The sequence below is a fragment of the Carcharodon carcharias genome, chromosome 7 (genome assembly GCF_017639515.1).
Source record: "Carcharodon carcharias isolate sCarCar2 chromosome 7, sCarCar2.pri, whole genome shotgun sequence".
Taxonomy (NCBI): Eukaryota; Metazoa; Chordata; class Chondrichthyes; order Lamniformes; family Lamnidae; genus Carcharodon; species Carcharodon carcharias.
In genome coordinates this window covers 56,141,061-56,165,248 of record NC_054473.1, presented here as the reverse complement: position 1 = coordinate 56,165,248, position 24,188 = coordinate 56,141,061, and the positions used below count along the sequence as shown (strand labels likewise).

General features: G+C 38.9%; 1 protein-coding gene across 15 annotated transcripts in view; it reads left to right on the top strand.

Annotated features, from left to right (window-relative positions):
- The window catches only part of foxp1b (forkhead box P1b), a 518,322-nt gene that overhangs the window by 313,130 nt on the left and 181,004 nt on the right, over window positions 1–24,188 (top strand). For 14 of the 15 annotated variants that reach the window (XM_041192652.1, XM_041192651.1, XM_041192644.1 and 11 more), the window contains one exon: window positions 10,989–11,078. In XM_041192652.1, coding sequence (XP_041048586.1) covers window positions 10,989–11,078 — 90 coding nt within the window. Of the gene's footprint in view, window positions 1–10,181; window positions 10,334–10,988; window positions 11,079–24,188 lie in introns of those variants that run through there. The other variant, XM_041192656.1, reaches the window with a different exon arrangement.

The window sequence follows — 24,188 nt, the reverse complement described above, 5'->3', positions numbered from 1 at the left end:
TCGCATGAGGCGACATGTTTCATTAAATTTTTTATGTTTTCAATAATGTCTTTAAAAAGTGTTTCAATCTCCCTGAGACAGCTCCGTACCTCAGGGAGATTGAAGTGCTCTTTCACACTGGACCCGATTCTCCCTCCTCCCCCTGCCTGCACAGGCAGCGCCCAGCGCTACCACTCCTGATCCACGCTGCGCAGGCCTTAATTGGCCCGCCCATGTGAAATTGTCGTGCCAAGCCGATCACGTTAGGCGGCCAGCTCCATGACTGCCGACGCCCGCTCCCACCAAGCCCACCCAACCGATGTAAAATCTTGGCCTATATGTTACTGACCCTTAGAAGTTTAGAACACAGAAGGAGGCTATTTGGCCCATTGTCACTTTGCTCCTCTTTGTTAGAGCAATCCAAAATTAATCCCCCTATTAACTTCCTAAATTTCTGGACTACCTCTACTTCAAATATTTATCCAATTTTTCTTATTAAAAAATGCACCGATCTCTTCCTCCGAACACTTTCTGCCCAAAGCATTTCATGCCACTGATTCTGCTGCACCACACTTCTGGGTAAGGTAGCGTAGTAGTTGTGTTACTGGACTGGTAATCCAGAGGCCTGGACTAATAGTCCAGAGAATTTGAGTTCAAATCTCAAATTTGAAGATTTCAGTTCAGTTTTGAAAATCTGGCAATAAACTGCTGGTGTCAGTAAAAGTCATCGTGAAGCTGTCAGATTCTTGGATAGCCTCACTGGTTCACTAATGCCCTTTTTAGGGAAGGAACCCTGCCATCCTTACCCAGTCTGGCCTGTTTGAGACTCCAGCCCCACACTTACATGTATGACTCTTAACTGTGCTTTGAAGAAGTGTATCAAACTCAGGGTTACCAGGGATAGGTGATGTGTGTGGCATTGCCACCAATGCTCACACCCTGAACAAAAAGAATGCTCCAACAAAACCTCCCAATAAAGGCATTTCTCCTAACCCTGCTTCTGACTCTTCTAGTTACAGTTTTAAATTGATGAGCACTTGTCTCTACTCTATCAAAACTTTCATGATGTTAAAAACCTATTGAATCTCATATCAGCCTTTTCAACTCTATTGGACATATCCCTTGGAATATCGAGTCTCTCCTCAGAACTATAGTTTTCCACCTCTAACGTCATTTTGGTGAATTTAGCTATATTCTCCCTACAGTGTTATTTCTATAATGGGGCACGTAAAACTGCACACACACATCTAATTGTAGCCTAACTAATATTTTATATAAATTTATATTTACATTTTTATTCTGATGCTTTATGTTCCTGATAATAAAATCCAAAATGTTGTTCACTTTATTCGCACTATTTACCATTCACTAATTTGCTTACATCTTCCTAATTTCTTTTACAGCCTCTCTAGCCATTTGCTAAGTCCTACTTTTGTGTTTTCAGCAAATTTCAAGATTATGTTCCTATACCCACATTTATAGCAAAAAAGAGAATAAAAATGCATCTAGCACTAACCCTGCTAAGTTGCATCACCTCTTTCTCTAATTCAAGCAACACCTATTCACTCATACTGTTTATTTCTTGTCCATCAACCAGTTTTCAATTCATGCTCCTACATTTCTTCTTATGCCACACACCGGAATATTTCTAACAATCCTCTTGTTAGGTGCCTTATTGAGTACCTGCTGAGACATCCATTAATTATATTTCTGTCTATTCACTAATGTGGTTTAAGAAATTAGTGACTATGTGAAGTGGGGAAATCCACCTTGTGCTCATGCTAACTTTTTCATAAACATTAGTAAATGGAGAAAAATATACTGCAACAAAACCAAAAGCAAAATATCACGTATTTCTGTATTACTAGTTATTAGGTGGGGTAAGTGAAGTGAGGTAACAATTGCTCAGTTTGGACATAAATACTATAACAATGTTGGCTGTTGCATACGGTAATACTCCAATGTGGTATGATGGCTTGTGGTGAAGTAGCAGATGCTGACTTGGAGGAAGCAGTGTAGACATTCTGAAGTGACATATTTCAGTGCCTTTTGGATAATTGGAAATATACAAAATGCCGGTCACTTGTAGTGATTCTGAGTTTGTGCTGTTTACTCGTCTCTTTCTCATTCTCCGGCTGAGATACAGGCATGCAAACAGCCAAACAGTTCTTCACTGTTTACCATTACACACTTTGACCAATAGTTAGATGAGAACAGTACTTGGCACACCCCTTCAATTTTTGCTCCATGAGAATGCAGTGTACCTGATTGTTTGCATATGTATGTGTGGTGTTATACATTTGAGGCAAATGAGATTGTTGTATTTTGAGACTGTCTTTAATTTAGGATAGGCTGAAGGGAGATCATGTGACCTGACAGCAGGCCTGGATGGTTTGGCTGTTAAAGATTAAAAGAACACCAAGTTTGTTTCGCTGAGAAGAAGGTTTAAGGTATTCACATTTGGAGACAATGGCAAGAGCATTTGTGCTTTCAGTGGCTGGACTGGTAGACTTCAAAGTCCCAGGAAGGTGTTGCGAATGTCAGGGTGTAAACAGTTTTGCTTTAAACTGTCCATTTGATTCCAAGATAAAAGAGAGCTGGTCACTAAAGGATAGTTAATCAGCATATCTACCTGGATACAAGGCCCATGTGATTCATGTTACCGTGGAGATGGGTTTGGGAGGGAAGGGTTTCTAAGATATCCCTGAAATTCACAGCCAAATTAATCTGCCAGGATCCAGGAGAGGGAAAGCAGCTATAGGCAGCAATATGCTGTGCTTCACCATGAAGGACTGTGGGTGGGAGCTCACGCTCTGATTGAAATGACAAATTCATGAGGAGTAAAAATGAGGCAAGATCACCTAGCTCATACTAGAGGAATGGCACTGTGCGGTGCAGTGATAATGTCCCTACCTCTAGGCCAGAAGCTCTGGTTCAAGTCCCACCTGAGGGCTTGATGGCTATGGAAGTTGCTTTCATAACACGGCCAAACAGTTTAATTATCAACCTGTAAGTCCTTCCAATATGCCTGTTGGCAAGTTGTAAGAGCGGGAGAGTTTCCTGGTCAGTTATATTGCAGAAGGTAATGACAAACCACTGCAGTACTTTGCCAAGCATAACGATGGACCAATCCAATGGAAGACCTAGGTCGCCAGCACCCTCTTAGTGCTTGGTACCCGAAGGAGGAGGATGTTAGAGGAATAATCTCTGGGGTGAAACCTCATTGTGAAATTTGGTTCCTTTCTTGGCGTGGGAACTATTAACCTCAAAAGAACAGAAATAAACCATCTGGAGCTAAGAATCACCTTGGACTGGTTCCATGAGAATTGAATGTCTACTTAAAGGACAGTTTAAAGTATACCTGTGCAGTGTGTTTTTTTTGGTCGATGGTGCTTTTAGTCTTTTCACAGAATCATAAAATTGTTACAGCGCAGAAGAAGGCCATTCGGCCCATCACGTCTGCACCAATGTTACAGTTGTTTTGTTACAGCAAAAGTCTTAAAATGAAAAATCTTGTCATGTCGTCTTTTCAGCAATTGACTGGTCGTTTGAATTCTTTTAATAAGTTATTGATCTCTGCGGAGATTGCAACAATGATCATAGTCGGATGCTGCTGGTAGGCGGAAAAATAATGCAGGTAAATAATCAAATTATTGGTGACCCGCCCACATAATATGAAAAGAATTCTAGTTTTAAATCAGGATGAAAAATTGCAAGTGATTTGCACATACTTATATCAAACCAATTTGAATTCAACTTGTAAACTCACAATTTCCATCAATCATAGAAGTCACCAACAAATAATCTGCTTCAACAAAATACAGACATTGGAATGATTGATAAACATCAACGTTACAAAGAATCTCTCTCCAAATGGATTTTTAATTTGGATCACTGTTTGCTGCAGGTTAATACATGATTTGTTGTGACTAGTGTATTTTGAATACCTACTTCAGTGATATTGCTGCAACTTTATAATTATAAAAAAACACACTGTGGTATCCTGAGTATGCTTACAGAGTGACCCGAGTTAACTCTTTGAGTACCATGCACTTTTTAAATATCTGGATACCTATAGAAGAGTGTTCAGACAAATAATTACAGGATATGATAAATAGCTTAGGAAGTACTTTTCAATTGCACAATGCACAACACACACCTGTGAATCTCTACCAAGCATTACACAAGAATCAATTAGAATACAGTGAAATTCTACTTGATGGCTACCCTTGAGCAATTTTTCACATTGTATTGACGAACATAGGACGTAGGAGTAAGAGTAGGCCATTCAGCACTTTGCACCTGTCCCACCATTCAATAAGATCAACTCCACTTTTTCTGATTGCCCCACATAACCCTTAACTCCCTTGTCTATCAAAATTTACCTAACTCAGCCTTGAATAAATTCAATGACCCAGCCTCCACTGTTTTCTGGGGAAGAGAATTCCATAAACTAACAACCCTCTGAGAGGAAAAATATCCTCCTCATTTCCGTCTTAAAAGGAAACTGTCCCCTACTTCTAATCCACCCTGTCAAGTCCCCTCAAGATCTTATATGGTTCAAACATATTACCCCTCATTCTTCTAAACTCCAATGGGTATAGGCCCAACCTGATAAGCCCTTCATTCCAGGAATGACTTGAGTGAACCTTCTCTGAACTGCTTTTAACACCATTATAACCTTTTTCAAATAAGAAACCAAAACTGTGCAGGGTATTCCAGATGTGGTCTCACCAAGGCCCTATACAGCTAAACTTCCCTATTTTTATATTCCATCCTCCTTGCAGTAAACACCAACATTTCATTTGCCTTCCTAAGCACTTGCTGCACCTGCATACTAACCCCTTGTGATTCATGTACCAGGATACCAAGATCCCTCTGCACCACTGAGTTCTGCAGTCTTTCTCCATTTAAATAATATATTATTTTTCTATTCTTCCTGCCAAAATTTTGCCCACTCACTTAACCTAGCCATATCACTTTGCAGACTCTACCTCCTCTTGACAATTTACTTTCCTACCTATCTTTTGTGTCATTGGCAAATTTAGCTCCCAAACATTCGATCCCTTCATCCAAGTCATTGATATAGATTGTAAATAGTTGAGGCCCCAGCAATGATTGCTGTGGCACTCAACTAGTAATGCTTGCCAGCCTGAAAAAGACCCATTTATCCCTACTCTCTGTTTCCTGTTTTCTTACCAATCCTTTATCAATTCTAATATGTTACCCCTACACCATGAGCTCCTATTTTGTGTAGCAACCTTTGATATGACATAATCAAATGCATTTTGGAAATCTAAGTACACTACATCTATAGGTTCCCTTTTATCCATCTTGCTTGTTACTTCCTGAAATAAGTTAGTGAGATGACATCTCATTCCAGGTTGTTGAAATTGCTTTATTTTTGAAAGGTTGTGTGTACACCCACTGTCATGGTTCAGTGATTAAATGCACTGCATTGTTCGCTGCAGGGCCACACACATCAAGAGGTGCTAGCCTTAAACACTAATTTGCTTTAAGTTAACTGATACAGAGATGTGGATGGACAACTCGGGCCTGGAAGGGAAAATTTATGTTTCCATTCCTGATTGTTAGCAAGCAGACATTCCAGTATGGATATTGCAGATTCCAGAGTATTTGCTGTGTGAGAAATAAATTATTTATAGGAAATAACTTTCATAGACCAGAAATTGCTTAAATCAGCACTGCATACATGGGAATCCACCATTTTCTGAGAATGTGCACCAGTTTTGAACTGTTTAGAAACTTGGCTCAACTTAAGAGTTGGATCTAAATACTTCAGTGAGGTGAAAACTCTCCATATGCACATGCACAACGTCACTTTCGTATTGATTTAAGCTTTTACATTTCCATCATAGTGGTGGGTCCAGCTGCAAGTAACTGTAAGTGGAAGGTCTTATAATTTTTTTTGTCAGTGCTGATTTAGTATTCAGCTCTTTTTATCAGTTTCTATTGGAAATCCAGTGAATAGGTATGCATCAAAATCACTAAGAAGACATGCTTAAGTTTCTAATGTTCTATTGGTAGTTGTGTGCATCTGGCTCTAGAAGTATTAATGCTGTCTGTCTGCATCTGTCTGTATGTGCCCAAATGCTGGTTGAAATACTCAGAATTTTGATACCCCCCATTCTTCATTTAAAACCAGAATTCACCCAAATGTCCAACATCTTAGCTTTAATTATCTACACTGTAATAAACAAATGCATTGAAATTTTACCCACTGGGCATACAATAAAAACAACTTGCATCTATATAACACATTTAAAGTAGGAAATCATCCAAAGGCACTTAAGAGCCACAAAGACACTTAATATGAGCCACAGAAAGATATATCATGTTTGATGATCAGAAGCTTGGTCAAAGACATTAATTTTAAGGAACATCATAAAGGAGGAGAACAAAGTGGAGAGGCCAAGAGGTTTCGGGAGGGAATTCCATTGTGTAGGGCCAAAGCAGCTGAAAGCACAGCTGCCAGTGGTGTAACAATTAATATTGGGGATGCGCAAGATACCAGAATTGGAGGAGCACAGAGATCATGAAGGTTTATAGGGCTGGAGGAGGTTACAGAGATGGTGTGAGTTGAGGCCATGGATGAATTTGAAAGGATTAATTAGGGTTTTAAAATTAAGGTGGAAAGTTTATACAACCCTATAAATATATTGAGATGAACACTTGTGAAAACTGAGTGAGCTCCCTGTTCCTTTCAGCCTTTGCCTGTAATTCTATTACAGATTTTATTTTTCTGTATCTCTTGTGTTTTACTGTTATATAGCTTTTATTCTTGCTTTAGTTTGTGTTTCTACCTTTTGGATTTTGTTACTTCCATTTAAACAACTATGTTATCCAATCTCTTGGTTCCCTTTTCCCTGCTTTGTTTTGTAAAAGCTCCTCTTGAATTGGGCACTTGGAAGTGTCTAAGAGTAGCTTGGGACTATTGAATTTAATTTAATTTTTTTCTTCTAGGAAAGTAGCTTGCTTCAACTCTGCACGACTCTGCAAGCACTAGGTCAAGAACTCTGTGAAGGGAATACTAAATATGAGCAAGTATTTTACCACTTGTGGCACCAAGGTGCTCTGACAACATGCCATGCACATCATTTCCTCTGGTTTTTATTTGTTTTCATTTTTTCACTTCACATGACACAAAGCACTCCTTAAATCTCCCCAAAGCAAACAGTGTCCATTGTCTGAGAGAGCAGTTCAGGCTGTAACACCTCTTCAGTGATCATGTTGCACATTTGCCTCTCTCTAGCATAGACTGTCTTGAAGTCTGGAATTCATCATTTTGGCTATTACAGATCTGCCCCCGCATTTCACTACATTGTGACACAGAATGTGGTGTATCCAGTATTTTACTTTATTCTTAGGAAGTAAGAATAAAGATTTCCCAAATTTATATTGTATTTAAATCTAAACCTCTTACTAAAATGGTGAAAAACCGTTATTATAATAAAAAATTAAATCATGTTATTTTGTTACAAAATAATAACATTCCATTTAATTAAATTTTGAGCCAGATTGTAAAAATTTCAATATCGATTGTTTCATGACAGCATCTAAATTTGCTGATCTTTGCATCATCATAAAGCAGTACAGCGGTTGACGCAGGACAACTATTGAATATGTATTCAAGGTTGTAACCCACTCAGAGTAAAGGCATTCTGTCAATATATACACAACAGCAAATTGTAGAGTAAGATTTGCATTGTTTGGGAATATCTATATAAAATTATAAAAGTTATTTAAAGTCAAAGACTGAAAGTGCTGATGACAACAGAAAAAGATGACCATCAGGCAGCTGTAGGAGATTATTCAAACTATTCCTTATTTTCTATATCATAAAAACATACAATTATGTTAATTGTCAGCATGTTTTTATTCTGTTGTAACAGTGGAAGAAAAGTAAGTCCATTAACCACCACAAATTGTCTGGGACACCCTTGATGTCTCAATGGGTGTACACTATCTGGTGTGTCCTAAACCTTCAAGAAAAATGTCCCACTTTCATCCCTCAACTGTGATAAGTTAGCTAATATTAGCATTAACAGCAAATAAAGCATCAACGGAGGTTCCTGCTTTTAACTGATGTCCAGTTACCACTACAAAGTATATAGCTGTGAACATTGGATGAGGACAAAATGTCTCCTAGAAGATAAACATCTTGTCATCATTTGCTCTCTAGCCTTACAAGCAAAGAATGGTCACTTGAGAAAGGTGCCCGAGGGCTGCTAGAATCCATGAAGAATATTCCATTATGACTCTAAGTGTCTTCAAGGGAAAACTGGAGGGATTGATTTTGTTCACTTTGCATATTATTAAGCGGAGATTTAAGACTCAGTTTAAATCTAGAAGTTGGATCTGTAATTTGTTTTATGTATTCACAGTCAAGCCACTAGATGGCACGTCCAACTAGGGAAAATACTGAATGCCTAAAGAACATGCTTCCTGATTACCAAATTAGAAACCAACATTGGCATCAGAAGTTATGGGGAGAGCCTGTGGCCTTCTCACATGCCTTCCCGGATGGATGAGAATCTATTATGATAAGCTGTTGTGAGACTGTTTAGCAACATAAATAATGCATGTCAGTTACCGTCACAACCAACATTTACAATTTGTCACCTATGCAATGGAGGTTCTATTTGATATTTTCAGAATCCCATGTACAATGACTATCAGTTTAGAGTATAAACTTTTGTCAGTATGATATTGTTACTTTGACTTATGCTGCTTGTGCTTTTCAAGGCTAATATATTGGTCATATGGTCCCACTGTTTTGAACTTTAATACATGGGCATTCAGCTCCACCTAATATATATCTTGCTTTTGCCATAATACGTACTCAGACAACATGCTGTTACCCCCATTTGAGAGCTTTAGATTCTGCTGTCTGTCAGCCTCTGGTGGTTTATCTCTAGTGTCTGGATTTACTTTAAGACTTGTACGTCTATCACAGTGGTGTTGCTTTGAATGTGAGATCAAAAGAAGATGAATTCCAGAAAAAATTTCCTTGTATGAAGAAAGGAACAGTCTTGTGTAAACATCCCCATGACAGCTCCCAATGAGTTATTTTACTAGAGCATTAGCACCCAGGATGACAGACAGGCAGGGACTACGTGCAAAATAACAGATCAGTCCCTTTGAGCCAGCAGGCAGTTGCCACAACAGAAATAAGATTTCTAAAGGAATTTTGTTCCACTTTTATTGTAAACGTTTGTGTGGCAGCTCATCTTTTTACAAGCTGTCGCGCCTTGGAGTCTTGCAAAGCAGGCACTGGTTTTCTTTATGAGGAGATGTTTGTTATTGAGGCACTCACCTGACAGAAAGCAGCAGTATCATGAATAGAATCGAGGATAAATTTGAGAACAAAGTCAAGATGGCTATTGTACACTTTTGTTTATTTGTCATTTACTTATTTGGGCATTGCTACTGTGGAAAGGGGCCTTTTTAGCTGGCCAAAAAGGGCAGCCTTCCAGTATATTTTCATTACAGAGTGTTTCAGCTGCATAGCACTTCCTGTTTATTCAACATCTTTACACCATTCTTCAGCCCCCGCTTCACAGCAACAGCCAAAGAACAACTGCAAGCCAACGGAAATTTAGAGGCATTAAGATCTTTCGGTAAACTTCCCCACTCTGTAATTATTTGTCATATCCAGAATTAAATCTGCCAATTAAACAGTCCCAATGAGCTGAGTAGGGGAGTTGTCGAAAGATGCAAATGTTATGATTTAACCTTAAATTGCTGGTAAATTAGGTCATGCTGAGGAATAAGGAAAATATTACGAAGAATCAATTTATATTTTATCATGCGTTTTGTGTGTAAATAATGGGGATGACTGCACAATCAAAAAAGTCTGTTTAATAGAGTCAAATAACAGGTAGTAACAAAGAACAGCTCGTCTGCCAAAGCACACATAATAAATGTTTTCAAAATAAAATTTAACTCCATAAAAGTTGTCTTTTGTAATTAGCAGTGGTCAGATGTTTGGAACTAGTCTGAACTATTTGGTTAATAGTAGGAGTAATCACATGGGGGAGGGGAATGGAAAGAGTGACTGAATTTATTTACTCAGATGTTATGCTGATGTAGGTGTGGAACTGAAAGTCACTGTGGGAACTGTGGGTTGCTTTTTGTTGGTATCTTCATAGTCTGATGGTCATCGAATTTCCCAGCTTGTTGGTTTTGTTTATTCTGGACAGTCCAAGTTTGATTATTTATCAGAAGGAAAAGGGAGTAGCTTGAGCATAAAACGACTGTGCTAGATTTTATTTTTCCAGCAGCCAGAGCATGGTTTAGTGCATCGCAAATCTTTTAAAGCCAGCATTTTATGGTATGATTTATTTTGATGAAAGACAGTAGAATTTTTAATTCAATTCTAAATATCCCAAGTAGCATTATAATTGTAAGTAAACAAGTAGCCAATACTTTTCTTTACATCCAACTTTTTGTATTATTAGGGCAGCTATCATGATTTTGTTTTTTGTTTTTTGGTTTGTAAGATATTTTAATATATCCCATTTTATTATTCTCCCACTCACAGCCACAAGGGATTCTTGGGTTTAGCTGTTTTGTAACATGCTAGCCAGTGCTTCATAATGCATTGTTCCTTTGGAAAATTTGATATCTACTGACAACCATCCATCAATATAGTCTGAAAATGGAATACCCTTTAGTGGAAAAGGGAGACATCGGAATTCAGAATTTTTTGTTGATATACCTTTATGTTCAATAAAAGCATGCTATGTTTAAAGGGATTTCCAGAATTTAATGTTGCAGAATTATATGTGGCACTGTCATCAATCGAAATAAATTTCATCTATCTATTTAAAAATTTTCTTTTTGAGTGTTAGCTGGGGGGTTTAAGCGGTAGAACAAACAGTATGAAGCACCATTTGTGGTAACTCTTCTTTGGGTCATGGAGTAGTAAACTGTCCCATTGGGTCTATTTATGGTTAAAAGGTGAATGTTATTCTTTTTTTATGCAGGCTTTTCAGGTTGCACGACAGCTCCTGCTGCAGCAACAAGCCAGTGGGTTAAAGTCTCCCAAGGGAAATGACAAGCAACCGACCCTACAGGTAAGTGTATATTTATAGATTATATATAAGATAGTGTGTGTACGCGTGTGTGTGTACGCGCGCATGTTTAAACCGTTTTTAGATGGGAGAATGTGTGGTGTACAACTTTGACGTGGCTGTCATGTGCTATATTTAATGGAATGACGCAACATAATTTTCAATGATCAATTGTGCTGACTAGATCTGATGTTGGGTACTAAAGAAGTGCTTTGTTGTGTTGTTGATGTCTTAAAGACTCCCTTAGAAAATCAAATATGACTGCTTTGACCTTTCAACTTATTTGTGAGGATTCAAATAATTTGAAAGGCTCAAACCAGCCACTGTTCATAGTCAAACTAGGAATTTTGTTTCAGAGGATAGTGTTACAGTAGATTCTATTACAGAACCAGTGTTGATTCTCATGAATGCTTGATGCCATTGAGTTGAGGTATCATTATTAAAATGCAGTTTTATTAATACGTTCAAAGAATAATTAAATGCATACTATACTTATTCTAATGCTACATTGGATCTTTGATATTTATATATAAATCAACATGTTGTTGATACCATAAATGATTTTTTTCTCTCTGCATTGTCTCTCATTTGTAATGTACATGATATGAAATGTACTCCAGTAATATGCATTCTTGCCATTTTATTGGCCACACTAAAATTGCACCTTTAAAAAAAGTTCTGCATTTCTCTCAACCAGATTTAAATAAAATGACCTTGAGCTAGTTTTACAACATTTTCATGGTAAAGAAAGATTTATATCAGCTGCTATATTTTCAATATTAAAAAAAGAAAAACTAAAAGTGATTTATGTTTCATTTTTATATTTGGAAATTTGTTCTCACTTTAATGTGTGTACCTCCACTGACCATAGTTCTGTTCTCCACTGGCATCCGCACACACAGGGCTGAAATTTCAGACCCTGCTGAGTTCAGGAACTGAGGACGACAGAGCCCGAAAATACCAGCATCACTTGGCAATGATGATTCCTTTCCTGATTCTGTTCCTGGTGCTGTCCATTTTTTTTTTTGCTGAAGTGGTTTCTGAGCTAATAGCGCTATATGCCTCAGTGAGGCGGGTAGCCAGTTCATTAGCCAGGGATAAAGAAGGCTGGCCAGGATTTTTCAGTTGGCTTCTAGTTCCCTGGTGTGACAGGGGACTGTTTGACTGCCTGGATGCATGCACGCAGTGGCAGGTTAGGGGGCAAATGCTTCAGGCAGGCCTGCAGGCTCTCCCTGCCTGCCTGGGTTATGGGTGTAGCCAAAGGCCATCCAGTAGAAGGATTCACACCCCATCCCCAGTGCCTGCTTTTTCAGTTTTATAATTAAACTTCTAAAAAATAGTTGATGAGAGGGCACCTCCCATGTTGAAGCACCCTCTTAGTTATTTGCCCTTTACTACAGCCAGCTGCCCCTTTTAAACTGGAAGACCTTTGATTGACCCTTCAGCACTGAGAGCCAAATTGCTCCCCTTTATTGGACAGGGAGACTGTCTCCATGCTATTTAAAGTGGCGCCCCATTCAAAATTCTGAAGTGAAATTTTCTCTTCCTGTGGTTAGGTTTGGAACCTGGAACCAGTCTCAACTCCTGTCTCCCATCCTAAAGATAATTCAACACAATCTAGCAGTTGTGCTTGGAGTCTCCCTAAAATTCTTATTGGATTAACTTTTCAAATTTTTTGGAGGAAGATCAAATTTCAGTTGTAACCATGAAAAAATAAGTTATCTTTAGATAACTCTTGAAAGTGATGGTGACTTATGTTAGGGAAGGACTTTTGGTTAAAATTGGATTTGTAATTCAGGGGATTCAAACTTCATGTCCTCTGCAGCTGAAGGACTAATATTGAGGCTGTTTGTGAGTAGCCAGAGAGCCTGAATGGCTGTACAAAATACCTCACAATGCTGACAGTTGCCTTTCCTCACTGAAATACCAAGAAAAAATTGCAACTTCAGTGGCAGCAAAGAAAATAATCTTTGCAGTAAATTGTTTGGCACAATTCAAATTGAATTTGGATATTACACCCCTCCTTCCCTCCCTGCCCCTCACCCCCATCCCACCAGCTGAAACAAGACTACATATGTAAACATTCTGTCACAAACCATAGCTATATTCATTTTTGCTTACACCCTCTATACTTTAGCATCTCTTCCTTCACCTTCCGTCAGTCAGAATGGTAGAGAAAATGGAATTACAAATTCAACTCTACCTAATAGATTTAGTCCAACATGTAGGAATTGCTTTTGCATTGACTTGCAAACTAGTAAACTTGTAAACCAATAAAGATGGCAATTGTTGTAAGGTGTAAGGATATTCATTCTAGAGTATGAATTGAGCCAATTATTTGTTGTTTGCTGGTCTAAATTTTTGAGCCTACTTTAACTTCAGACTTTGGCTGCTTTTAAGTGAATAAGGTACCATTTTTCCTGAGCCATCATTGGTTTTCAGTTATACTTACAGAAACAAATTTAAACAGTGTTTGCAGGTTATATGAAGCAGATATTGTGTAAAATATTATCAGCTTTCCATATTGGAATGTAAAACATTGCCTAGAGATATCTAACTCAATTCTCCAAGCTGAGGTACAGCACATAACATTTTCTTGAGAAGGACAAAAGACAAAGTAAGTGTACTGGACTGGTTATAACTGTGCAAAGTGCTAAGTTTTTCTCAAATATCACACGTATCCCTTTCCTTCCCCCACTATTTGGTTTACCCATAGAATCCTGCAAAATAGACTCCCACCTAGCTAATTAACATTATCACTGAAATGGTAGGGTTGAGTCATTAGTTCCATGTGCATTTAATTAGAGGCAGACTGAAATTGGATTTAACTTATTACTTTTCATGGATCACTTTCTTGTCATCACTTCAAATTGGATTGCAGCCCCAGGTAACTAATTATGGGAGCCACAGGATCAAGAGTGAAGAAGAAGGTAATTAGGAACCACAGTGTTGGACCCTTGCTGATAGTCCACTAGTACTGTGGAAAAATATAGTTTTATTTTGTAGCACTGCCACAAGCAGGGGCATTAAAATTGTGGAAATAATATTCTGTTCTGTTTGGAATCATGGGAAGGCTACTGCCACCTATTGCGGTTTATGTGATGTGCAGCTGTGTTGAAGATGTTATGTCCACATGGTTCCACAATGAACTTCTTAATGCGTAGTTTAAACAAGTGAAGTCAACATATTGCATGTAGGCATGAGGTAATGCAAGAACTATGTACTCTGAGGCTTTTTCATTTGTGTGGAAAAAAACGCTATCAAACAAAACTGTGTAGCAGGATATGGAACAAAATCTTAATGTTTTGGATTAGTGTAAGTGAGAATTGTCCGTACATTGAGATGTAACCAACTATTCTCTGTTCAAAGTACTCTTCATTTGTATAATTTTCTTACTGGATGAAAACTATATATCGCTGTAGAATCAGAAAACATATGTATAAGCAGTGATGAAAACATCATGACGTGGACTTTTCAAGCAGGGCTCATTGTTTCCTGTATAATATTAGTGGGTTTAAGAAATAAGCTGAGCTCAAAATATAGACTGTTAAACATTAGCCTTTACTATTGCGTAATTTTCCTTTTTCCTTTAATGAACAGAAATCCACAAGGTAATATAAAAAAAAAATCTCAAAGCATCTTTTACATCTTAATGATGATTTAAAGTAAAATCTTTGTGTGGCTTAAAGGGTTTCACATTAAGGTCAAATAACGTAGTGTTTTCTCTTTTTCTGACTGCTGGCTGAATGAGGATCACGGTGGGAGATGAATGCTAACCTTTCTTCAAAGTCTGAGGCTTTTTCTGTTGGGAGCTAAGGGTCCTTTTCCTTTAGTTTGTGTAGGCAGCATTTGAACTACTGTGCTGTACACACCATAGCATTGTCCCAGCATATGTGCACCAAACGGCTCAAATCTGCAACTCATTACTGCACAGCACTGGAGCCCATCCAGTGGTTAGAATATTTCCTGAAGCCTAGAATAACAGCAGTTAGTGCAAGCGCCACACTATAGAAGTGACAATGAGGGGCGGTCTACTCCTGTTGGCATGGTGCCCAGTCAGGAAAGCTAGTTGAGATAGCAAGACAGTAAGATTGCTGCCATCCATATGTGTTGTACTGTCGAACTTGGATGAGACTTTTTTTTTTCAAAAGAGAATGCGGTTTTAACAATGTGACAGCATCAATCTGCTCCACTTCTTGCTTGTGCAGTGCAGAATTTGGTCTATGATTATGTATTTTTTATGACTCCTCTCAAGTACTGAAAGCAGCATATCTTTAATGACTTAAATTGGTTATTATGGATGTGCAGTTACTTTGCAGCTATTGCATACATTTTCACAGTGGTACAAGTTCAGTAAAGATTGAGGACTTAAAAAATATTTTTCTTGTCAAAAACAATTTGCTATGTATTTCAGATATTAGAACCAGATTGTGCTGGTCCTGCCTGAATTAAGTAGTTTTCTCCAGCTTTATACATTTTCTCTTTAGGATTATGGACAATCTATGAAGTCATAAGATTCCAACCACCACACATTCTCCCCCCCACCCCCCCACTAAAGGTGTAAATTAATTTTTTGTCCTTTCCTGAGACATTTTGATGTTTGAGTTAACAGCCGTTGCCCATTACATAGTAGACTGGGGAAGGGGTGTGGTTCACATCTGTATGTCTGCTGTTTTGAAAGCTTTAGGAATTTTCCTGAAACTTGAGTAATATGTCACTCAAAGTAAGGCTATTATAATAAATTTAATTAAAATTGGGGAATCTTAGGCCTGCAGGTTTTTGTCTGCATAAAGAAATTTCTGCATCTTTTGCACATCTCTGTTCCCTTGTTTTCAGCTAAAGTTGTATAGTAATAAAGCATTAAATTGCTATTACTAAATGGACATGGTTGCTCTGTGACTTATGAATGAAATTGCATTGGATAAAGCATTCCAGTGAAGTTTTGCAACTGGTTAAGTTCATCTATGAGTGATGGGTTGGTCTGATATCTTTTCACTAAAAAAAATCAAAAAGGCACATGAGCTTTTGTATTAAACAGTTATTTTTACTTATTGTGCCAAATTCTACAATGGGCTTCAGAAAAAATGTCAGTTTGCAGTTGCCTATTCAGGAGTAAGAATTTCTCCATCTAACCAGGAATAATGTCTGTTTTGCAGGGCACAGTATTTGTTAAAGAAAAATCTGTCCACACAAGCAGAACAGGTCATTTGCAGATGTCAAATGCGTCCTCTAACATGCATGCACACCCATTTTAAAATACAACAATCAAAAATCGAACATGGGAGGGAAATTAGGCAGATTTGGGCAGGTTTTTGTGTGTGTGGGGGGGCGGGGGTGTGGCTGGGTGGTGGAGTAGTGTTTAAACTCTTTAAGACCATAAGACATAGGAGCAGGAATTAGGCCATTCGGCCCATCGAGTCTGCTCCGGTATTCAATCATGGCTGATAAGTTTCTCAACCCTACTCTCCCGCCTTCTCCCCGTAACATTTGATCCCCTTTAAAATTGGACTCCGACTCAAATCTACTGCCAATCTGGAAAAACTCAGCAGGTCTGGCAGCATCGGCGGAGAAGAAAAGAGTTGACGTTTCGAGTCCTCATGACCCTTCGACAGAACTTGAGTTAGAGTCCAAGAAAGAGTTGAAATATAAGCTGTTTAAGGTGTGTGTGTTCGGGTGGGGAGGGCAGAGAGAGAGAGAGCGAGAGAGAAATGGAGGGGGGGTGTGGTTGTAGGGACAAACAAGCAGTGATAGAAGCAGATCATCAAAAGATGTCAACAACAATAGAACAAGAACACATAGGTGTTAAAGTTGGTGATATTATCCAAACGAATGTGCTAATTAAGAATGGATGGTAGGGCACTCAAGGTATAGCTCTAGTGGGGGTGGAGGGAGCATAAAAGATTTTAAAATATTTAAAAATAATGGAAATAGGTGGGAAAAGAAAAATCTATATAATTTATTGGAAAAAACAGGAAGGGGGAAACAGAAATCCCCTACTCCTCAACCCCCTCCTGTGGCACCACCCCATGCCCATGCAAAAGATGCAACACCTGCCCCTTCACTTCCTCTCTCCTCACCGTCCAAGGGCCCAAACACTCTTTTCAAGTGAAGCAGCATTTCACTTGCATTTCCCCCAACTTAGTCTACTGCATTCGTTGCTCCCAATGTGGTCTCCTCTACATTGGAGAGACCAAACGTAAACTGGGCGACCGCTTTGCAGAACACCTGCGGTCTGTCCGCAAGAATGACCCAAACCTCCCTGTTGCTTGCCATTTTAACACTCCACCCTGCTCTCTTGCCCACATGTCTGTCCTTGGCTTGCTGCATTGTTCCAGTGAAGCCCAACGCAAACTGAGGAACAACACCTCATCTTCCGACTAGGCAATTTACAACCTTCCGGACTGAATATTGAATTCAACAACTTTAGGTCTTGAGCTCCCTCCTCCATCCCCACCCCCTTTCTGTTTCTCCCTTCCTTTTTTTTTCCAATAAATTATATAGATTTTCCTTTTCCCACCTATTTCCATTATTTTTAAATATTTTAAAATCTTTTATGCTCCCTCCACCCCCACTAGAGCTATACCTTGAGAGCCCTTCCATCCATTCTTAATTAGCACATTCGTTTAGATAATATCACCAACTTTAACACCGATGTGTTCTTTTGTTCTATTGTTGTTGACATCTTTTGATGATCTGCTTCTATCACTGCTTGTTTGTCCCTACAACCACACCCCCCCCCGACTCCACTTCTCTCACTCTCTCTCTCTCTCTCTCCGCCGCCCCCCCCCCCCCCCCCCCCCGCCCCCACACACACCTTAAACCAGCTTATATTTCAACTCTTTCTTGGACTCGAACTCAAGTTCTGTCGAAGGGTCATGAGGACTCGACGTCAACTCTTTTCTTCTCCGCCGATGCTGCCAGACCTGCTGAGTTTTTCCAGGTAATTCTGTTTTTGTTTTGGATTTCCAGCATCCGCAGTTTTTTTGTTTTTATCTACTGCCAATCTGTTTGCTTCTGACTTTAACTGAGATGTGACTGACCTACTCCAAAGGGGCACTTTTACATTATAATGAGGATTTGAGCCTCATTTTTATTCAGTTTTTCCACTTTGACAGAACCCTGAGAAACACAGCAGACAATTACATCCACATGACGGCTTGGCAAACCCAGTAACACCTACTTCCTGGATCCAGTGTACCTGTTTGAGTAATCCATGCATCCCTGTGACCAAGCAATCCCTATAACACCCCATCCCAAACCATCCCCACAAGGCGTCCAATTCCCCCCAGCCAGGCCTCTGACTGCCCCCTTTCCTGGTGTGTGGACTCATCCCGCCTTGCAGCTTTCACCGAACAACTCCCCATCTTATTGGAAGCCAAGCCTTTTGATCAGGGTGGGCCCTGGGCAGGAACTAATCAGTGACATAGCGCACAAACTCTGTGGAGTTTTAACATAGCTCCATATTGCAGGGGAATCCACAGTTTATAAGTTACTTCTAGCGGACCAAGTAAATAAAAGTCCAGGACCTATTGTTCAGTTTACATTCCTAAAACTACTCAGCAGCTATCCCAAAAGGTGAACTTGCCACCCAACAGCGTATGTCACCTGTGGTTGTGACAAGTGTACTATAGACCATTAATACATTGTGCTATTGTGAACATTAACTGACAGCTAAACAGTAAATGGTTCTTATAACTTGCATGTCATTTATTTCCCTGCACTTTCAGTTTCTAATCACAACCGATTTATCCAGGGAAAGCATTGAATGAATGTGAGATACTTCCCCAATTAAATAGTGAGAAAATTGATGACAATACAATAAATGGATCCTCTTGGCATTGGCAGGGACGTAACAATAGCTAGGTGGTCACTTGAGAATGTAGCATCGACATTGTGGCACAACGGAGTTTACTGTCTAATTACAACAGTTCTCCATGTTGTCACTGATGGGTTGCTTGCCCAATGGCACTACATAAAAATTTGGCCATTCAGCCCCTTGAGCCTATTCCATCATTCAATTAGATAATTGCTGATTAATATTTCAACTCCGTTTTAATCACCTTTGTTCCATTCCTTCTAGGTTCAAATGTTTTGTGCATCAAAAATTAATATTAGAATAACTTAAATTAAGTTTAGGAAAAGTAAAGTTTTGAATGAAAATTGGGTAGAGGGAAAGAAGGACCAAATATTTGTCTGCAGAAGGATTTATATTTTTCATTTATATTTTAAGTTGCTTTAAGTTTTGAGATTGTTACGTTTGTAAAGCTACAGCTGACATTTGATCAGCATTTATTTTCCTCCGGACCTAATTATTTTCAGTATTATTCCAAAAATCAAAAACATGTACATCATGTTTTAAGTTTTTGCAACAACAACTTGCATTTATGCAACATTTGCAGCATAGAAAATCAGCCTAAGCTATTCTGCAGACACATGAGGAAAAATGATTGGTGAGTTAAAGAAAGAATTTCTTTAGGAGGATGATCAAAAGTTTGGGCAAATAGGTGGGTTTTAAGAAGGGCCTTAACATAGAAAATGGAGGTAGAGATTTTAGAGATCTTTAGGGAGAGAATTCCAGTATGTGGGGGCTAGATAGCTGAAGCTGATTTTCCAAAATTAAATTGCACTGTCAGGAATATATGTTCCAAGCAGTAATGATGCTATTTTTAAAAAGTAATTTTGAAAATTCTTACAATATCTTAGTTTTAGGGATGACTGATATGCATGAATAGTGAGGTGCTAGTTAGCAGATTGACATTTGCAAAGGTGAGTTCAGAGGCAATCAATCTCCTGTTTAAATGTGCATTATATGTATATGTTGTAAAAAAAACCATAGTTAAATGAGTTCCTTACTATATACATAATGTAAATATTTGATGGTAGTGAATGAGTAGAAATATTGTTTAAGTGACTTAGCATATAAACAAGATGTGTTTGGCCTTGAAAGTCCCTGTAGCTGCAGCCACTTTACCACTGTAACTTTGGCAGTAGTTCCACGTAAAAGGGTTTTCTACCTTAGTTGCAATCAAATTATGGCAGTGGAGCAGGAACAGCACCCAGAAAATTCCATGTCTGCCGCCCCAATTTTAACTTAACATGAGAATGAGATACATTCAGTTTGCATGCCCAGGTTGCTTCTGGGCTTCATCTATGTCAGTGGAGTGTAAAATCAGGCTGGGCATAAATCAGGTTCCTGATCGTGTCGTCTTTTTCCTAGATATATTAAGTTAAAATTAGGGCTTTAGACTTAGTCAGAGATGAAAGAAGTGGAGTCTGCTTAGTGCATTTGCTTTTGTCATGTGTCATTGTGCCAAAATCACTCATTTGCTGCCTTTGCATCAGCACCAGCACTTGGCATCCATTGAAATGTTTTGTGCAGCCATAAATATTTCTCAATATTATAGCAACATGTTTCCGTGAAGGCAAGATGTTACGCAAATTAATAAAAGCACTATACAATTGTGAAACAATTTAATCGTTTTAGAAAAAGGAATATATTTTGAAATTAGCGCATTGGACATTTTATTATGCTAAATACACTATATAAGTGTAAGTTGTTGTTAAAATAATTTATGGATGCATTCGATCTGTTGATACACTGATCAGGTTAGATGAGGTAGAGTGGGAGGAGGCTTGTGGAGACCATAAAGTAGCAAACGCCACTTGGGTTCACTATATCAGTGCTGTACATTCTATGTAAAATCTCTATTTCTTCCCATCCCGTACAACGCTATTGGATGAAAGGAGAGCCCCTCCTGAATTCAGCCCTCTACTAAAGCTACTCCAAGCTAGTAGCTAGGAGCCATGCTGCATCAGCCTTCTATTTTTCGTTAGGTTACTGGACTGATAATCCAGAGAATGAGAGTTCAGATTCCACCATGGCAGTTTGGGAATTTAAATTCAGATTTTTTTCAAGAATCTGGAAATAAAAACGAGTATCAGCTTTGGAGCTGTCAGTGTGTTACAGAAACCAACTGGACCACTGAGTGTAAAAGACAAGCGTTTGTAACCATATTCAGCCAGAAGCGTCAAGAGGAAGATTCTTATGAGTGTCCACATAATATTCCCACCATCACAGATGCCATTCTTCAGCCAATTTGATTGACTCCACTCGACATCAAGAAATGACTAAGTGCACTGGACAGATCAAAGCTACGGCAACGTTCCAGCTGTAGTGACAAAGACCAATGCTGCAGACCTTACCAAAATGTTCCAGTACAACACCAACACTAGTGTCTACTCAATTGCATGAAAAGTTTTCAGGCACTTCCTGACCACAAAAAAAGCAGAGCAAACCCAACCGAGGCAATTAATACCTTATTAGTCTACCCTGAATCATTAACAGAATTATGTAAGGAGTTGTCAACAGTGCATTCAAGTGGCAGTTGGGCGAGATGCTGGCATAGTGGTGATGTCACTGGACCAGTGATCCAGAGGCCCAGGCTAATGCTGTGACGGCAGCTGGTGGAATTTAAATTCAATTAATAAAATCTGGAATTGAAAGCTAGTCTCAGTAATGGTGATCATGAAACTATCATTGATTGTCGTAAAAACCCATCTGGTTCACTAATATTCTTTAGAGAAGGAAACCTGCCATCCTCACTTGATCTGGCCTAAATGTGACTCCCGGTCCACAGTAATGTTGATTCTTAACTGCCCTTTGAAATGGTCTTGAAAGCCACTAGCTCAAGTGCAATTCGGGATGGGCAATAAACCCTGCTAGTGATGCCCACATCCCAAGAAAGGATTAAAAAAAAGTTACTTACCAATAATTTGCTTAAATTTGGTTCCGTCAGGTCCACCTGCTCAAAGATTTCATTGGAGCCTTCATCCAAACATGTCGAATTGCAGTGGTGAGGTGAGAGTGAATTATTTTAGTATAAAGGCAGCATTCAACAAAGTATAGCACAAGGAGCCCCAGTAAAACTGAAGTCAGTGATAATAGGGTAGGAAATTCTCCAGTACCCATAATCATACCAGAGATCCAGTTCTGTTGAAGGGTCACGAGGACTCGAAACATCAACTCTTTTCTTTTCCGCCGATGCTGCCAGACCTGCTGAGTTTTTCCAGGTAATTCTGTTTTTGTGTCAGAGATGCAACTGATGGTTTAGTAGTTAAGGGGACGATCATTTCAGTGGTGTTGGAGTTCCTTCAGGCTCTATCCTAGGCTGGATAGGATCATTCAATTAGATCCTATCAGCTGCTTTATCAATGATATTTGTTTACCATGGGGTCCAAATTAGGACTGTTTGCTGATGGTTGCAGTGTTCAGTTGTAATCACAACTCGTCAAGTAATGAAGCTGTTCATAAAGCAAGACTTGGACAACATTCAGGTTTAGACTAAAGGATGGCATATACCATTTCAACTACACAACAGCCAGGCCAAAACCACAAGTAGCAAGAAGAGCATAACCATCTCCCCATGACATTTAATGACATTCCCATTACTGATTTCCCCCACCATCAACATCCTAGGGACCTCATTGACACAATTGGATCAGTCACATGAATGCCAGTGATATTAGAGTAGATCACAGGCTGGCCACTCTGAGATGAATGGCTGACTTACTGACCACCTAAAGTCTCTCCTCGACCTGCAAAGTACAGATCCTGACGAGTTTTTACTTCTAGTCTTTATCTAGTAACTCCTATGGGAAAATGAACACATTTGGATGCTAAATGAGCAAAGGACTGTGATTTCCTCTACAGAGAAACTGCCTGCTGGCACTATATAAGCTCTCACATGAAGAATGCTCACTTATATGAAATACGGAAAGGTCAACCAGCGCTTGGAGACATGCCATGGCATGAATCAGTGCCTTAAGAATTGTGGACTCGTGCCCCACTCCAGGAATTGGGCACATAGCCCAGGAATTTATTTGGGGTTCTCTTGATTGGTTACTGTAGTTGTGGTGAAAGATTGGCATAAACCACAGAAATATGTGCCTACAAGATCTCCTCTAAAATTACAGCAGTTGATTGGGTGAACTTCTGAAGAAATTTCTAATGATGACCTGAATGAACACCAGTGCAGCAGTGAGGGAGCACATAATTCTCAAAGTCACTGTCTTTCAGATGAAATGTTAAACCAAGTCGCTTGTGCTTAGTTGTACAGGTGTAAAATATTTCATAATTTTTTCAAAGAAGAACAGGGAGCTCTCCCAATTACTAGGCTAACATCCCTCATTAACCAAACAGCACCAAATCAGTAACTAGACATTCACCTCCATACTGTTTGCAGGACCTTGCTGGCGGGCAAGTTGGCTATTATATTTGCCTACAACACAATAGTGATTACAGTTGAAAAGTAATTAACTGGGTGTGAAACAATTTGGGATGTTCCGAGACAACATAAAACTCTTCAATTCTTTCTGTTGAGGAGAGGAAAAAGTCATAGTTGATGGAATGGTCTTTAGCTGGCAGTATTCTAAATAACCTTTATTAAAATGGTGCCACTAACTACTTTGACACTTGACTTTCAAAACTATGATTATTGGCTAATTTCTTTGCTGATGTTACTTCTGATTGTACTTCTTGGGGGTATGCAAGTGCAGATAAGCATTCCTAATTCACCTGATTCTGATAGTGAAGCTCTTAGCTCAGCGCTTCCCTCCAGATAGCATGGTTAGTGTAAGGAACTCACTGTGTTGGTAATCATTGACATAAACCGTATTCTAGCACATCCATTGTTGAATTAGAGTATTAGTGCACTCACTATCTTTCTATATTAATGCACTTTAATGTACTTGGTCACAACCTGCATTGATGCTATTATCTTTGTCCTGTTGCAAACTGATCATACATTTTTCTCAATTAATTTTTAACTTATAAGGTCACTGTGCATTGGAAAGAAAAGCAATGATTTTAAAAAATCTTAATGTGTCTTTACCTCATGCACGTGACAATGGTATAATGAATTATATTACTGTGAATAGGAATGGTTTAAATGTAAGATGGAAGTGATTTAACCAAAGGTTTTGTAGTTGTATCTTTTGCTTCTCAATTTTCTGCGCCAATATCTCTTCTCTAATGAAGGCTTTGACTTTATGCTAAGGTGTGTTTCATAGACATTTTTTGCTTCCACACCCATTCATGTGTGAACTTATCAGGGA